At 42.3% G+C, this 19,004-nt stretch overlaps 1 protein-coding gene across 2 annotated transcripts in view; it reads right to left on the bottom strand.

The window, feature by feature from the left end:
* LOC124711258 (putative fatty acyl-CoA reductase CG5065) overlaps positions 1-19,004 on the bottom strand; it is a 240,792-nt gene that overhangs the window by 177,335 nt on the left and 44,453 nt on the right. Inside the window, exon 2 of one of the 2 annotated variants that reach the window (XM_047241230.1) lies at positions 5,199-5,355. The exons of the other annotated variant lie outside the window; for it this stretch is intronic. Within the exon in view, the coding sequence (XP_047097186.1) occupies positions 5,199-5,244 (46 nt within the window). The 5' untranslated portion in view covers positions 5,245-5,355. The remainder of the gene's footprint in view (positions 1-5,198; positions 5,356-19,004) is intronic. 2 annotated transcript variants of the gene reach the window in all.

The following is a 19,004-nucleotide window of genomic DNA, read 5'->3' as shown; positions in this document are numbered from 1 at the left end:
GTAGTAACTTTGTGGTATAGCTACAATAAGACAGCCGTTTTTGTAGAACAACAATACGTTACAGTGTAGTACTTTCTTGATCACGGTACTGTACGTAATAACTACGATATCTATACCCATAGCATTTCGCTTTTGTTTATTACGAGGTAAGTACATTGACTTCTACAGAACTTTGCTTATGGACGACGATAATTACGACACTTGGCATATTTTTTACCCTTAAGTAATGACAGAGATTATGTTACAATGAGACGCACAATTTAGCGCTACAGGACATGCATTTGAGTGATTAATCTTGTGGTTAAAACATTTATTTTTAAAGATTTTTGAATTACAAAGAAAGTTTTCCGTGATACATTTCATTCCATTGCTGTAATCTGTAACACCTGAGGGTATAAATACATTATTCCTCAGGGGGGTACACGCTTACTTTGTGTACCATGTGTCTGGCAAGCACAAGGAGCCCTAGCTAATATGGTATTCGCTTACACAACTTTACGCATCGGTACCATATTTCTCTAACACATAAACTACACAGCTATCTGATCATTTAACTGAGAGACAAACATTTTTTTTACTACATCAGTGACACATGTTTACACAATTACACAGTTGGATAACTTCACACGTATGAAACTGTATTTTGTCTGTACTGTGTGAACTGTCCATATTTTTTCAGAACCATTATGATACTATGAGAGCTTTGAATGATGTATTTGGTATGGGATCATGATTTTTAATGTACGTTTGAGGTAGATGACACTATTTAAATGAGCAGAGAATTTTTTTAGGTTTTGAAATTATTGCAGAAAGCTACGACGTTTTCGAGATTCAACTGAGGTGTTATGGTGTTATTATTACGACGTTGATGTGTATTATGCTGTTGAGGAATGTTTATTATGATATGTATTTATTATGATGAAATATTGAAGAAGTGTCGACGAATATGTATATGTGTAATAAGGTAAGGAATAATGAGTAGTGGTTAGGGACTCTGGTTTGTGAAAAAGGACGTTGGAAACCAAGAATCGTACTTTAAGAGTTATGAAATGTGTGTATATGCGTAAACGCATCAGAACGCCGGCGAAAATTTTTTGGACGCTGTTATATTTATAGGATTTTGTTTCTACACATTCGTAACGCTAATTCTCGACCTGTGAAATTTTTTTTATATGAGACTGTCACTGCCGTCGTAAATATTTCGGTAAGAAAGTTAAGTTACTTTCACGTAATGCGTCATGGACGCCCAGCTGTTCCACCTGCGTTGAGAAAAAGCCATTAGGCGGAGAAAAAAAAAAGAGAGACCATTAACCTCGCTATTGACATTTCTTTGTAGAAAGCATCGCAAATACGACACGCTCATTACCTGGAAACACATGATTATATTGTGGAGTGCGTACATTATGCTACTTACTGAAATGCTTATAAACTGATGGGAAATATTCTTACATCTGCACACCTGATGATGACAAGTGTCTTTCTACGAGAGTCGAGAGAATTTCTACTAACTTATGAAATGCCACATGACTATTGAATGATATTTTTATGCTTTGCTTTTCATAGTTGCTTATTTCATTTGATATCTGGTTTCCAGCTGTGTTGCAGCATTGGTTTTATAAAATAAAATTAAATGCATTTGCTAATTTGAACACTTTCTGTCAACAGAGCTATTAAATAATAATTTTATGATCCACATTCTTCGAAAAGGAGAACTTGGAAAGGAAAGAAGAATAAGAAGGGATTAATAACAGTTACTGCATACATAATTTCCTTTTCAACTACTTGGTAATTTTTTTTTGGTAGAATAATTTCTTGTGGTGCACCACTTTAATTACATAGACATTAAAATGTGAATATATATTTCCCTTATCTGCATTTCTGTCTTTAGTGTACTATTTTTTCTGCTCGTGGTTTTGTCATGTTTAGATATAAGTTATTGCATTTGCTGCTGCTGTTTGCCAGGCATAGTGGTACTAAATTTCACTTTGTATTACTCTGTTAAGCCAGTTTTACTACTGATTTATTTTTCTTATCTGCTGCACATTGCCTTATATTAGTTGTAATGTTGCATTTGCTTCGATAATTTGGCTACACTGCTGCTTGCTTTGCCAATTTCCATTTTTTCTCATTGCTGTTTGTGTTAATTGTTTTGTGCTGCTGCATTGCCTCGTCCCTTAGTTTAGCATCTGAGCTCAGAAGATTTAAGTTAGCTTAAGATCGGGTAGGCTATATAAGAAAACGACTTGTGGTGAATTGGAAGAAATGCATTGAGAAGCTATAAGAAAATGGAAAACAAATAATGAGGTAAGAAATATGTGAACATATAAATACAGAAATCATGCTTGGATAGGATTTTTTTGGTGGAAACAAATGTTGAAATAAGACGAAAGATCTATGGAATGAAGTTTTAGGTTGGACTGCAGTACCAAATGTTACTGCAGTACCAAATGTACTCTGTCCTTTCCTCCTGTGTTATTCTGCTATGTGTTTGTGTACTCTTGTGTATTTGTGTTTTTCCTGCCTTTATGTGTTTAGTTAATAAGATTTATGTTGTAGAATTTTTCTAGTACTAAGCTACATTCACTATGATGAGGAATACTTTTATCCTCAAATATAATTTGCATTAACAATATGTTATTTTCTTTGTAAAGATGTTTATAGTCATTATTAATTCTGTTCTATTTCAATGCTCATGTGTGAAATTAATGTTTCGAAAACTATTCTCATTATTTTATATATTTACTTATGTCATAATTCCTGTAACACTGATGTATATGTCTATTTCTATTCTTTTGTAAAGCCTGTGCCGGCTGGAGTGGCCGTGTGGTTCTGGGCGCTACAGTCTGGAGCCGAGCGACCGCTACGGTCGCAGGTTCGAATCCTGCCTCGGGCATGGACGTGTGTGATGTCCTTAGGTTAGTTAGGTTTAATTAGTTCTAACTTCTAGGCGACTGATGACCTCAGCAGTTAAGTCGTATAGTGCTCAGAGCCATTTGAACCATTTCTAAAGCCTGTATTACTACAAATGTTATCTGTATTATTATGTTTTCATGATGTTTTCTGTATCTCTGTAATTGTATTCTCATGTAATAAAATTGTAATGGACACCAGTTCATCAAATTAAGTAACTTGTAAGCATACATTTCACTGCACGCATTTCTGTTGGTCATAGTATATGCACAATATGTAAAAAAAAAGGAGGACTGTTAGTGTTTGCACGTGTGGTAATAATTCAGCAAGAGACTGGATAACAGCACTGCTGGCTCTAAGGACATTTCAAAAAAAATCTTTGTGAGTGCACAAATGGTGGTTCATGGACTTGCTATATTGTCCACAAGAGTCTTCGCTGGTGATTGTCCACCTGTACAGTCGCAACGGATGGCTGCTAGCCATCTCTACAAGGACCACAGTGGGTCTGCTCTGTGATGACCTACCTACCAATATTCTTCAAAACTTCGACTGACTCTGCTGTGGGTTTGCTCTGTTGTGGACCATTACCTGTCTGCATGTCAAGAGTCAGCACTGTCTTTCTGTTGGAAGAACAACACTACTTCTTCAAGACTGCATGGAAATCCACTACTTCCGTGTGCATTGTCTTTTAGTGCTCAGACTTTGAGGAAAAAAACTGCAGTTTTACTGTGATGAATGATCAGGACTGTCTTTATGGACTGTGAGAAAATCTTTGCTTTCGACCAACAGTGTATCAATAAGTGTGTGCATTTGATTCCTTTGTTATTGTAATTATAAAAAAAATTTCAAATCTGTATTGGCCACTGCCCAAAACAATTTGTAAAATTTTGTTGTGGGAAGCATGGGGGCTTTGTAAGTAGGCTGTTTAGGTTTTTATATTGGTAACGCAATGAAGCAGTCTATATGGAAATCACTGGCTGTTCTGTGTGCAGTCTGTGACTGGTTTGCATTGTTGTTTGCTATTGTAGTGTTGGGCAGCTGGATGTTAACAGCGCATAGCGTTGCGCAGTTGGAGGTGAGCCGCCAGCAGTGGTGGATGTGGGGAGAGAAATGGCGGAGTTGTGAGAGCAGATGATCTGGACGTGTGTCCGTCAGAAAGAGTAAATTTGTAAGACTGGATGTCATGAACTGATATATATATTATGACTTTTGAACACTATTAGGGTAAATAAATTGTTTGTTCTCTATCAAAATCTTTCATTTGCTAACTATGCCTATCAGTAGTTAGTGTCTTCAGTAGTTTGAATCTTTTATTTAGCTGGCAGTAGTGGCGCTCGCTGTATTGCAGTAGTTCGAGTAACGAAGATTTTTGTGAGGTAAGTGATTTGTGAACGGTATAGGTTAATGTTAGTCAGGGTCATTCTTTTGTAGGGATTATTGAAAGTCAGAATGCGTTGCGCTAAAAATATCGTGTGTCAGTTTAAGCACAGTCATGTATAATTGTTCAAAAGCGGATGTTTCATTGCGGCAGGTTGTGCAGCCAGTGTGAGGATAGCTGCGGGTAAACCAATAAATGCGAGAAATTAAAGTTTGCTTTTCCGCTGAAAAAAATCGTTGAAATGGCTCTGAGCACTGTGGGACTTAACATCTGAGTTCATCAGTCCCCTAGAACTTAGAACTACTTAAACCTAACTAACGTAAGAACTTCACACACACCGATGCCCGAGGTAGGATTCGAACCTGCGACCGTAGCAGTCACGTGGTTCCGGCTGAAGTGCCCAGAACCGCTCGGCCACCGCGGCCGGCTTTTTCCGAAGAAACCGATCGTGATTTTAGTTATGTCGCCGTTTTCTGGGATACATTGCACATTATGTGGCTGTGGTTGTGTTAGGAGATGAGTTCGAATTCAGAACTACGAAACGAGTCGTCTTCCGCAGTTCGGTCATCAGTCACTGAAAATCAAATGTCGACAGAGCATCTCGCATTTCTGGCACATTTCGCAGTGGCCCCTTCCAACATCTCTCCGCTTTACTCATCAACAGCATTCGTGAAATGAACCGCCGTGTTCGTGTGTTACCTGCAACCGAGCGGCAGCCTGCAGCTGACGTGGCAATGCTGTACCGGCAAGTGAAACGCGCCAGCTCTCATGTAATTTTAATCGGACATTAGTAGTGTAGTCGACAGCGCCCAGCGTCGTGATGTCTTCATTGCGGCAGCCCCGTCTTGCTTCCACGTGCAGCCGTGAGGCGATTTGTCACTCGTATGTCGAAGCGGCGCATCTGTTTTACCTGAGAGTCCTGACGTCGACTCCAGGGGCACGCCGTGCCTCGTCATCACTGCAGCAGCTGCCGCTGGGTCCCCGTCGCCGACGTGCAGCTACCACGCGCCTGCAGACCCACAGCCAGCTGGACGTGCGTTGCTTCTGTCTCGACGCGTCGTTTCGCACTGCAGTAATCATGAGCAGATACGTTGTCACATTACTCACTACTCTCGATAATACACTACTGGCCATTAAAATTGCTACACCACGAAGATGACGTGCTACAGACGCGAAATTTAACCGACAGGAAGAAGATGCTGTGATATGCAAATGATTAGCTTTTCAGATCATCCACACAAGATTGGCGCCGGTGGCGACAGCTACAACGTGCTGACATGAGGAACGCTTCCAACCGATTTCTCATACACAAACAGGAGTTGACCAGCGTTGCCTGGTGAAGCGTCGTTGTGATGCCTCGTGTGAGGAGGAGAAGTGCGTACCATCACGTTTCAGATTTTGATAAAGGTCGGATTGTAGCCTATCGCGATTGCGGTTTATCGTATCGCGACATTGATGCTCGCGTTGCTCGACATCCAATGACTGTTGGCAGAATATGGAATCGATGGGTTCAGGAGGGTAACGTGGAACGCCGTGCTGGATCCCAATGGCCTCGTATCACTAGCAATCGAGATGACCAGTATCTTACCGCATGGCTGTAATGGACCGTGCAGCCACGTCTCGATCCTTGAGTCAACAGATGGGGACGTTTGCAAGACAACAACCATCTGTACGAACAGTTCAATGACGTTTGCAGCAGCATGGACTATCAGCTCGGAGACCATGGCTGTGGTTAGCCTTGACGCTGCATCACAGACGGGAGCGCCTGCGATGGTGTACTCAGCGACGAACCTGGGTGCACGAATAGCAAAACGTCATTTTTTCGGATGAATGAAGGTTCTGTTTACAGCATCATGATGGTCGCATCCGTGTTTGGTGACATCACGGTGAACGCACATTGGAAGCGTGTATTCGTCATCGGCATACTGACGTATCACCCGGCGCGATGGTATGCGGTGCCATTGGTTACGCGTCTCGGTCACCTCTTGTTCGCATTGACGGCACTTTCAACAGTGGACGTTACATTTCAGATGCGTTACGACCCTTGGCTCTACCCTTGATTCGATCCCTGCGAAACCCTACATTTCAGCAGGATAAGGCACGATCGCATGTTGCAGGTCCTCCACGGGCGTTTCTGGATGAAGAAAACGTTCGACTGCTTCCCTCCTCAGCACATTCTTCAGATCTCACACCAATTGAAAACGGTGGCCGAGCAACTGGTTCGTCACAATACGCCAGTCACTACTCTTGATGAACTGTGGTATCGTGTTGAAGCTGCATGGGCAGCTGTACCTGTACACGCAATTAAAGCTCTGTTTCACTCAATTCCCAGGCGTATGAAGGCTGTTATTATGGCGAGAGGTGGCTGTTCTGGGTACTGGTTTCTTAGGATCTATGCACCCAAATTGTGTGAAAATGTAATCACATGCCAGTTCTAGTATAATATATTTGTCCAATGAATACCCGTTATCATCTGCATTTCTTCTTGGTGTAGCAATTTTAATGGCCAGTAGTGTAATATTCTCTAGGAAAAAAAGAACCGACTCACAACGAAGGAATGATCAGAATGGGACGGAAATCGGTAGATGTAATGCACATACAGAGACAAACGAATTATTACAATTTGAGATGGCTGATTTATTCAAAGAAGAAGAGCTTCACAAACTGAGCAAGTCAGTAATGCGTATGTCTACCTCTGGTCCTTATTCGAGCAGCTATTCAGCTTTGGAGTTGGTTGATAGAATAGTTGTACGTCCTCCTAAGCTATATCGCGACAGATTCTGTCCAACTGGCGCGTTAGATTGTCAAAACCTCAAGCTGCTTCGAGGGTCCTGCCCACAGCACTCCAAACATTTCCAACTGGGGAGAGATCTGGGGATCTTGCTGGCCAAGGTAGGGTTCAGCAAGCACAAAGACAAGCAGTAGAATCTCTCGCCGCGTGCGGGTGTGTATTATCTTGCTGAAATGTAAGTCCAGGATGGCTTGTCGAGGTGAGCAACATGGGGCGTAGAATATCGTCGACGTACCTCTGTGCTGTAAGGGTGCCGCTGATGACATCTAAAGGGGTCCTGCTATATAGAGAAACGGCACCCCAGACCACCATTTCTGGCTGTCGGGTCATGTGGTGGGTGACAGTAGTAGAATTGTTATCAGTGATGAGTCCAGATTCGAAATGAGGCGCGATAAACAGCGAAGGCGTGTCTGGAGACGACCTGAACAGCAGTGGGGTGACGACCTGACAGTCGCCTGCCGTACTTTCTACAGCCAGGAGTGATGTCCTGGAGTTCCATTTATTTTCGTAGCAAAATACCTTTGCTTGTCATCGGCGGCACCCCTTCACCACTGCGGTACGTCGACGATACTTTACGCCCAGGTTTGGTTCCCTTCATTGCAGGCCACCCTGCGCTTACATTTCAGTAAGATAATGCCCAGCCGCACGCGGCGAAAGTTTCTACTGCTTGTCTACGCGGTTGCCAACCCGTATCTTGGCCAGCGAGGTTTGGCGGTTCTTTCGACGATTCAGAATATTTGGAGCGTTAGGGTAGGGCCCTCCATCCAGCTCCGGGTTTTGAAGATTTAACGCGCCAATTGCACAATACGTGTCACGGTGTACCTCGGGAGGACACGTAGCAAGTATCAATACCAAGGCGAATAACTGCTTGCAAGAGGGCCGGAGGTGGGCCAACGCATTATAGACTTTCTCAGTTTGTGAAGCTTTTTCTGTTAAATAAATCACCGAATTTTTGTCAAAGAGTAATCGCTTGTTTATCTGTACGTCTACCGATGTCCGTCAGATAATTCGTGCTGTACCCTTTCTTTGCCTTAGAGTTTATTTTAGGAACCCGTTAAACTTCGGTTACACGACAAATCAGTATAATCTAAAGGCCGTAAATTCAATTAAACACCTGGGAATTACAATTACGAACAATTTAAACTGGAAAAAACACAAAGGAAATTTTTTGGGAAAGGCAAACCAATGAATGCGTTTTATTGGCAGGACGCTTAGAAAATGTAACAGATCTACTGAGGAGACTGCCTACGCTACGGCTGTCCGTCATCTTTTGGAATACTGCTGGTTCCTTACCAAAGAGGATCAAGGGACTACATCGAGAAAGTTCAAAGAAGAGCAGCACGTTTTGTATTATCGCGGAATAAGAGAGAGAGTGTCACGGACGTGATACAGGATTTGGGATGTACACAATTAAAACACAGGCATTTTTCGTTGCGTCGGAATGTTTTCGTGAAATTCCAATCACGAACTTTCTCCTCCGAATACGAAAATATTTTGTTGGCGCCGACCTAATTAGGGAGAAACGATCATCATAATAAAACAACGAAAATCAGATCTCGCATGGAAAGATATAGGTGTTCGCTTTTTCCCGGCGCAGTACGAGAGTGAAGTAATAGTGAATTTTTGTGAAGGTATTTCGATGAATTCTCTGCCAGGGTGTGTGATTAGCAGAGTATACATGTATATGTAGACGTAAGACTTTCATGGTGTAGAATGTAATACTGCAGAATATTTTGCTTTATAATATTAAGGACTGCAAACATGTTAATTAAATCTGTAAGTAGGCTGTTTAGGTTTTCTTTTTGGTAACGCCATGTAGCGCTCTGTATGAAAATCACTGGCTGTGCTGTGCGCAGTCTGTGGCTGGTTTGCATTGTTGGAATACTCGCCATTGTAGCGTTGGGCTGTTGGCTGTTACCAGCGCGTAGCATTGCGCAGTTGGAGGTGAGCCGCCAGCAGTGGTGGATGTGGGGAGAGAAATGGTGGAATTTTGAAATTTGTAAGACTGGATGTCATGAACTGCTATATACATTATAACTTTTGATGACTATTAAGGTAAATACATTGTTTGTTCTCTATTAAAATCTTTCATTTGCCTACTATGCCTATCAGTAGTTAGTGCCATCCGTAGTTTGAATCTTTTATTCAGCTGGCAGTAGTGGCGCTCGCTGTTTTGCAGTAGTTCGAGTAACCAAGATTTTTGTGAGGTAAGTAATTTGTGAAATGTATAGGCTAATGTCAGTCAGGGCCATTCTTCTGTAGGGATTTTTGAAAGTCATATTGCGTTGCGCCAAAAAATATTGTGTGTCAGTAATTTTTCTAAGGGGACGTTTTAAATCTTCCGTCGGTTCTTGGTAAAACAACATTTTACAGTATTAATTTATTGTGTTAACTGCTTTTCGGCTTACAAGGCCATCATAAGACATTAACTGACTACTGTCGTCAAAGATGTTACAATGTTTGTGAACGACATTGGGAAAGAAGTTCCGCGTCTACACTGAAGCTCAAATGGGCAAAAAATGACAACTTTGACAGTGTGTTGGTAACCAGTTAATTGGTTCGTGTATCATTCTCCATGTTTTACATCTCTTGAAGTACCCTTGTCAATACTACACTACTGGCCATTAAAATTGCTACACCAAGAAGAAATGCAGATGATAAACGGGTATTCATTGGACAAATATATTATACTAGAACTGTCATGTGATTACATTTTCATGCAATTTGGGTGCATAGATCCTGAGAAATCAGTACACAGAACAACCACCTCTGGCCGTAATAACGACCTTGATACCCCTGGGCATTGAGTCAAACAGAGCTTGGATGGCGTGTACAGGTACAGCTAGCTGCCCAGGCAGGTTCAACACGACACCACAGTTCATCAAGAGTAGTGACTGGCGTATTGTGACGAGCCAGTTACTCGGCCACCATTGACCAGTCATTTTCAATTGGTGAGAGATCTGGAGAATGTGCTGGCCAGGGCAGCAGTCGAACATTTTCTGTATCCAGAAAGACCCGTACAGGACCTATAACATGCGGTCGAGCATAATCCTGCTGAAATGTAGGGTTTCGCAGGGATCGAATGAAGGTTAGAGCCACGGGTCGTAACACATCTGAAATGACGCATCCACTGTTCAAATTGCCGTCAATGGGAACAAGAGGTGACCGATACGTGTAACCAATGGCACCCCATACCATCACGCCAGTTGACACGCCAGTATGGCGATGACGAATACAAGCTTCCCATGTGCGTTCACCGCGATATCGGCAAACACGGATGCGACCGTGACGATGCTGTAAAAAGAACCTTCATTCATCCGAAAAAATGACGTTTTGCCATTCGTGCACCCAGGTTCGCCGTTGAGTCCACCACCGCAGGCGCTCCTGTCTGTTATGCAGCGTCAAGGGTAACCACAGCCACAGTCTTCGAGCTGATAGTCCATACTGCTGCAAACGTCGTCCAACTGTGCGTGCAGATGTTTGTTGTCTTGCAAACGTCCCCATCTGTTGACTCAGGGATCGAGACGTGGCTGCACGATCCACTACAGCCATGCGGATAAGATGCCTGTCATCTCGACTGCTAGTGATACGAGGCCGTTGGGATCGAGCACGGCGTTCCGTATTACCCTCCTGAACCCACCGATTCCATATTCTGCTAACAGTCATTGGATCTCGACCAACGCGAGCAGCAATGTCGCGATACGATAAACCGCAATCGCGATAGGTTACAATCCAACCTTTATCAAAGTCGGAAACGTGATGGTACGCATTTCTCCTCCTTACACTTGGCATCACTACCACGTTTCACCAGGCAACGCCTGTCAACTGCTGTTTGTGTATGAGAAATCGGTTGGAAACTTTCCTCATGTCATCACGTTGTAGGTATCGCCACCGGCGCCAACCTTGTGTGAATGTATGAAAAGCTAATCATTTGCATATCACAGCATGTTCTTACTGTCGGTTAAATTTGGAGTCTGTAGCACGTAATCTTCGTGGTGTAGCAATTTTAATGGCCTACAGTGTAATTTTATTTTATTTATTGGTTTTGTTTATTAATATAAACTATTATATAGGCATGATTTTCCAGTTTTGTGTTAAAGTTTTTTCTTCTTTACTCCCTTTATTTATTGTTCATCATTTTACTTTCTACATTGCATTACCACCACACTGTCAAAGATGTCGTTTATTGTGCGTTTGTGCTTCAATCTAGGCGTGTAACTCCTTTTCCAATGTCGTTTTTCAAACATTGTAACTTCTTTGACGACAGTAGTCAGTTAATGTCTGATGATGGCCTTGTAAGACGAAAACTGGTTAATACAATAAAATAGCATTGTGGAACAAAGACAAATGATCATAGTATGAAGGCTTTCACGACCGGATGACATGTCTTCTGGTAAACCTTGCGGGATGTAAGGTCGTGGTCCATGAAACTCTTCAGCTCCTGACGTTTCGTCCAGTGCTTCGCTGGACATCTTCAGAGGGGTGTTTCTCCTCCGGTGAGTCTTGCCGGCAAGACTCACCGGAGGAGAAACACCCCTCTGAAGATGTCCAGCGAAGCACTGGACGAAACGTCAGGAGCTGAAGAGTTTCATGGACCACGACCTTACATCCCGCAAGGTTTACCAGAAGAAAAGACAAATGAGCTATTTTCATTTATTACACTGTTATGCATTCTGATTCGTTAAGACAAGTAGTTTTGTAGGCTGAACATTTAATGGATAATGACATGAACAAATTGTAAACAGCGTTATTTACAAGTGCATGATTTCAAGAATTACATTTAAGTTGATTTCTGATATCCATTATTCATCCTTAGTTTATTATTGGGCTGCGCAGTATGATGAAAATTCTGTAGATTTTTTTATGTTACTTGTTTAGATGATTATGGGGGGACTTGTGACTAGCAACATGTGGTTGACAACCATTGTGGATCAAAGCTGCTCATGGCATTTTCTTTCACTCCACTTTCGTGCTAGGATCCACGCTGTTTCTTTCATTTATCCTAGTAGCTCTAGTTCTCTGGACCCCAATGAGAGTAGATCCCCCCCTCCCTTCCCCACCCCCTTCAACAGATGTGAGGAATTTACGGCCTGATCCTCCCTTCTTTGTGCTATCCCGTGGACAGAGTGTACCAAAACAATCTGTATGCCCAGAAAATGGTGCGGAAATGTAAACCTTGATGGGAGCGAATTTTTGTTTCTAGACTCTCAAAGGCAGGCCACAAACCAATAAGTTTCTCAATCTCTTCTGTCTATCAGATCAATAACGCGATTAGGCGACATTAGGTCTCTGGTGCATCTGCAGGTGTCTGGTGGAATTAGCACTGCTAGAATGCTGTGTTGTGAGACGAAAGCATTAAACTTTCCCTGCCTTATTTGTAGTAATTTCTTTTTCTGGGACGCTTATTATCCCAGAAGGTAAAAACAGACAGTAAAAGAATCACTATTAGTGATATTCTTATGACTCTAGTAACTCTACTTCCTGTTATGTAGGCAAAGCAGGCAGAATGTCCCAGACCCGGTTCCAAGAAATTATGAATGTTTTCTAATGGAATCATTTTGAAAATCCTCAACACCAAGCATGTCATTAATGGTATAAAAATAACCTGCCAGTTCTACACGTGCGTCCTAATGGCGAGAACCCGTATCTGCTGAAACAAACTGAAATACACCTGCGCAGGGTTAAAAGGAAAAACAAAATCAAATCTATGCTAAATGAAGAATCTGAACTTGCTACCCACAATTTTTCGTAATTTCAAAGACTTATCCTTAACATAATAGCTGGTATCGATGTAAAGACTTTTTCCTAATGGCATACGTCGTAAAGTTGTAACTGTTATAGAAATACACTGAAGAGCCAAAGAAACTAATACACCTGCCTAATATCGTGTAGGGCCCTAACCAGCACGCAGAAGTGGCGCAACACGACATAGCATGGACTCGACTAATGTCTGAAGTAGTGCTGGAGGGAATTGAGAATTGAGAATTGAGACCATGAATCCCGCAGGGCTGTCCATAAATCCGTAAGAGTACGAGGAGGTGGAGATCTCTTCTGAACAGCACGTTGCAAGGCATCCCAGATAAGCTCAACAATGTTCGTGTCTGGGGAATTTGCTGGCCGTCGAAAGCGTTTAAACTGAGAAGAAAGCCACTGTGTAGCACTTATGGACATGTGAGGTGTCGCATTGTCCTGCTGGAATTGCCCACGTCCATCAGAATGAACAATGAATGCAGGAGATGGTGCAGGATACTTATGTACGTGTCACCTGTCAGAGCCTATCTAGACGTATAATGTGTCCCATATCATTCAAACTGCACACACCACTACGCAGCATCCACCATCTTCAACAGTCCCCTGCTGACATGCAGGGTCTACATCTACATCTACATCTACATCTACATCCATACTCCGCAGGCCACCTGACTGTGTGTGGCAGAGGGTACCTTGAGTACCTCTATCGGTTCTCCCTTCTATACCAGTCTCGTATTGTTCGTGGGAAGAAAGATTGTAGGTATGTCTCTGTGTGGGCTCGAATCTCTCTGATTTTATCCTCATGGTCTCTTCGCGAGATATACGTAGGAGGGAGCAACATACTGCTTGACGCCTCGATGAAGGTTGTTGTTGTTGTGATCTTCAGTCCTGAGACTGGTTGATGCAGCTCTCCATGCTACTCTATCCTGTGCCAGCTTCTTCATCTCCCAGTACCTACTGCAACCTACATCCTTCTGAATCTGCTTAGTGTATTCATCTCATGGTCCCCATCTACGATTTTTACCCTCCACGCTGCCCTCCAATACTAAATTGGTGATCCCTTGATGCCTCAGAATATGCCCTACCAACCGATCCCTTCTTCTGGTCAAGTTGTGCCACAAACTTCTCTTCTCCCCAATCCTATTCAATACTTCCTCATTAGTTATGTGATCTACGCATCTAATCTTCAGCATTCTTCTGTAGCACCACATTTCGAAAGCTTCTGTTCTCTTCTTGTCCAAACTATTTATTGTCCATGTTTCACTTCCATACATGGCTACACTCCATACAAACACTTTCAGAAATGACTTCCTGGCACTTAAATCTATACTCGATGTTAACAAATTTCTCTTCTTCAGAAACGCTTTCCTTGCCATTATTAATCTACATTTTATATCCTCTCTACTTCAACCATCATCAGCTATTTTGCTCCCCAAATAGCAAAACTCCTTTACTACTTTAAGTGTCTCATTTCCTAATCTAATTCCCTCAGCATCACCCGACTTAATTCGACTACATTCGATTATCCTCGTTTAGCTTTGGTTTACGTTCATCTTATATCCTCCTTTCAAGACGCTATCCATTCCGTTCAACTGCTCCTCCAAGTCCTTTGATGTCTCTGACAGAATTACAATTTCATCGGCGAACCTCAAAGTTTTTATTTCTTCTCCATGGATTTTAATGCCTACTCCGAATTTTTCTTTTGTTTCATTTACTGCTTGCTCAATATACAGATTGAATAACATCGGGGAGAGGCTACAACCCTGTCTTACTCCCTTCCCAACAACTACTTCCCTTTCATGTCCCTCGACTCTTATAACTGCCATCTGGTTTCTGTACAAATTGTAAATAGCCTTTCTCTCCCTGTATTTTACCCCTGCTACCTTTAGAATTTGAAAGAGAGTATTCCAGTCAACATTGTCAAAAGCTTTCTCTAAGTCTACAAATGCAAGAAACGTAGGTTTGACTTTCCTTAATCTTTCTTCTAAGATAAGTCGTAAGGTCAGTATTGCCTCACGTGTTGCCATATTTCTACGGAACCCAAACTGATCTTCCCCGAGGTCGGCTTCTACTAGTTTTTCCATTCGTCTGTAAAGAATTCGTGTTAGTATTTTGCAGCTGTGGCTTATTAAACTGATTATTCGGTAATTTTCGCATCTGTCAACACCTGCTTTCTTTGGGATTGGAATTATTATATTCTTCTTGAAGTCTGAGAGTATTTCGCCTGTTTCATACATCTTGCTCACCAGATGGTGGAGTTTTGTCAGGACTGGCTCTCCCAAGGCCGTCAGTAGTTCCAATGGAATGTTGTCTACTCCGGGGCCCTTGTTTCGACTCAGGTCTTTCAGTGCTCTGTCAAGGACTTCACGCAGTATCGTATCTCCCATTTCATCTTCATCTACATCCTCTTCCATTTCCATAATATTGTCCTCAAGTACATCGCCCTTGTATAGACCCTCTATACTCCTTCCACCTTTCTGCTTTCCCATCTGAGCTCTTGATGTTCATACAAGTGGTTCTCTTATGTCCAAAGGTCTCTTTAATTTTCCTGTAGGCAGTATCTATCTTACCCCTAGTGAGATAAGCCTCTACATCCTTACATTTGTCGTCTAGCCTGGCCTGCTTAGCCATTTTGCACTTCCTGTCGATCTCATTTTTGAGACGTTTGTATTCCTTTTTCCCTGCTTCATTTACTGCATTTTTATGTTTTCTCCTTTCATCAATTAAATTCAATATTTCTTCCGTTACCCAAGGATTTCTACTAGCCCTCGTCTTTCTACCTATTTGGTCCTCTGCTGCCTTCACTACTTCATCCCTCAAAGATACCCATTCTTCTTCTACGTATTTCTTTCCCCCATTCCTGTCAATTGTTCCCTTATACTATCCTTGGATCTCTGTACAACCTCTGGTTCTTTCAGTTTATCCAGGTCCCATCTCCTTAAGTTCCCACCTTTTTGCAGTTTGTTCAGTTTTAATCTACAGGTCATAACCAATAGATTGTGGTCAGAGTTCACATCTGCCCCTGGAAATGTCTTACAATTTAAAACCTGGTTCATAAATCTCTGTCTTACCATTATATAATCTATCTGATACCTTTTAGTATCTCCAGGGTTCTTCCATGTATACAACCTTATTTCATGATGAAGGTATGTGAAGGTATGTTCTCGAAACTTCAACAAAAGCCCGTACCGAGCTACTGAGCGTCTCTCCTGCAGAGTCTTCCACTGGAGTTTATCTATCATCTCCGTAACGCTTTCGCGATTACTAAATGATCCTGTAACGAAGCGAGCTCCTCCCCGTTGGATCTTCTCTATCTCTTCTATCAACCCTATCTGGTACAAATCCCACACTGGTGAGCAGTATTCAAGCAGTGGCGAACAAGTGTACTGTAGCCTACTTCCTTCGTTTTCGGACTGCATTTCCTTAGGGTTTTTCCAATGAATCTCAGTCTGGCATCTGCTTTACCGACGATTAATTTTATACGGTCATTCCACTTTAAATCACTCCTAATTCCTACTCCCAGTTAATTTGTAGAATTAACTGCTTCCGGTTTCTGACCTCCTATATTGTAGCTAAATGATAAAGCATCTTTCTTTCTATGAATTCGCAGCACATTACGCTTGTCTACATTGAGATTCAATTGCAATTCCCTGCACCATGCGTCAATTCGTTGCAGAGCCTCCCGCATTTCAGTACAATTTTCTATTGTTACAACCTCTCGATATACTACAGCATCATCCGCAAAAAGCCTCAGTGAACTTCCGATGTTATCCACAAGGTAACCACAAGGTAACTTATATATTTTGCCCTACGACACTCCCCTGTGGCACACCTGAAACGACGCTTACTTCGGAAGACTTCTCTCCATTGAGAATGACATGCCGCGTTCTGTTATCTTGCAACTCTTCAATCCAATCACACAATTGGTCAGATAGTCCATATGCTCTTACTTTATTGATTAAACGACTGTGGGGAACTGTGTCAAACGCCTTGCGGAAGTCAAGAAACACGGCATCTACCTGGGAACCCGTGTCTATGGCCCTCTGACTCTCGTGGACGAATAGCGCGAGCTGGGTTTCACATGATCGTCTTTTTCGAAACCCATGCTGATTCCTGCAGATTAGATTTCTAGTTTCCAGAAAAGTCATAATACTCGAACACAATACGTGTTCCAAAATTCTACAACTGATCGACCTTAGAGATATAGGTCCATAGTTCTGTACATCTGTTCGACGTTCCTCCTTAAAAATGGGGATGACCTGCGCCCTTTTCCAATCTTTTGGAACGCTACGCTCTTCTAGAGACCTACGGTACACCGCTGCAACAAGGGGGGCAAATTCCTTCGCGTAATCTGTGTAAAACCGAACTGGTATCCCATCAGGTCCAGCGGCCTTTCCTCTTTTAAGGGATATTAGTTGTTTTTCTATCCCTCTGACATATATTTCGATATCTACCATTTGGTCATCTGTGTGACAGTCTACAGAAGGAACTACAGTGCAGTCTTCCTCTGTGAAACAGCTTTGGAAAAAGACATTTAGTATTTCGGCCTTTAGTCTGTCACCCTCTGTTTAAGTACCAGTTTGGTCACAGAGTGTCTGGATACTTTGTTTTGATCCAGCTACCGCTTTGACATAAGACCAAAATTTCTTGGGATTCATCAGGTTGTCTCCATACCAGTACACATCCATCCACTCGATGCAATTTGAAACGAGACTCGTTCGACCGCGCAACATGTTTCCAGTCATCAAAAGTCCAATATCAGTGCTAACGAGCCCAGGCGAGGCGTAAAGTTTTGTGTCGTGCAGTCATCAAGGGTACAAGAGTGGGCCTTCGGCTCTGAAAGCCCATATCGATGTTTCGTTGAATACTTCACATGCTGACACTTGTTGATGGCCCAGTATTGAAATCGGCAGCAATTTGTGGAAGGGTTGCAGTTCTGTCACGTTGAACGATTCTCTTCATTCGTCGTTTGTCCCGTTCTTACAGGATCTTTTTCCGGCCGCAACGGTGATTTGATATTTTACCGTATTCCTGGTAATCACGGTACACTCATGAAACGGTCGTACGGAAGAATACTTCATCGCTATCTCAGAGATGATGGTCCCATCGCTCGGTCGCCGACTACAACACCAAGTTCATACTTAAATCTTGATAAACTGCCACTGTAGCAGCAGTAACCGATACAAAAACTGCGCCTGGTGCCTGTTGTCTTGTACTGGCGTTGTCTATATACCATTTTGCGCATCTCTGTATTTGAATACGCATGCCTATACCAGTTTCTTTGGCACTTCAGTGTATAAACATATTGAGTATCTTTTACATCGAAACGAAGGCACATCGGTGGTTAACGCTCGGTATATCATATCTGTGAAATGTTTTCATCTATACATAAACATGTGAGCCTTGATCTAAGTGATTTAGTGTTCCGATAAACAGTCATCAGCATGAAACAAAAACATAACATACGAAAACTCAAGTTTTCGATGTTTTTTGTATTATTCTCCGTTTCGTTAGTTTTCTTTTTTCCAGATTTTCAAATCCAACACCAGATCTAATAACAGGAACCCACTATCCTGAAACGTCGTCTCACGCAAGAAGAAAACATTAATGTAACCACCAACTTCTGGATAGGACCCTAGGTCCTAAAATACATAGTGTAGTCACTTTTGTTTCCTTAGATGCGCCGACATGATGTCCTATGGGAACGGCATGTGATTATGTTGGAGGTACATGGCATAATGCGTAGATATACTGCGTAGCCAAATTTCGTTCACTGGAATGTGTGTCATGAAATCAAGTGACCGTATTCCTAGGTTCAGAAAGCAAGAGAACCCGTTTTCGAAGGTCGTTCAGTTGCGTACGCCGTGCTGTTCTGAGCGTGGTGAAGAACTGGAATCTGATGAATGAATTGCGAGAGATCTAGTTTTTGCTGCTAGTGAAACGGAACTCTTTTACGTTTTACAGTCTTTAGCGCTTCAGGAAACGGTGGGGAGGGGGGGGGGGGGGGCAACGACATTGCGAAGTGTTTTTGTTATTATACATAAACTGTTACCAGCTGTTAAAATTAATTTAACTACTCATAACTGGAGTTCATAGTCATGTAAAATTTTGAAAACGACATCACGGTCGCCTTTCGACTGTAAAATTATTTATTTGGACAGTCCACAATTGCAA

The sequence above is a fragment of the Schistocerca piceifrons genome, chromosome 8 (genome assembly GCF_021461385.2).
Source record: "Schistocerca piceifrons isolate TAMUIC-IGC-003096 chromosome 8, iqSchPice1.1, whole genome shotgun sequence".
Classification (NCBI taxonomy): Eukaryota; Metazoa; Arthropoda; class Insecta; order Orthoptera; family Acrididae; genus Schistocerca; species Schistocerca piceifrons.
This window is presented reverse-complemented; position numbering and strand designations above follow the sequence as displayed.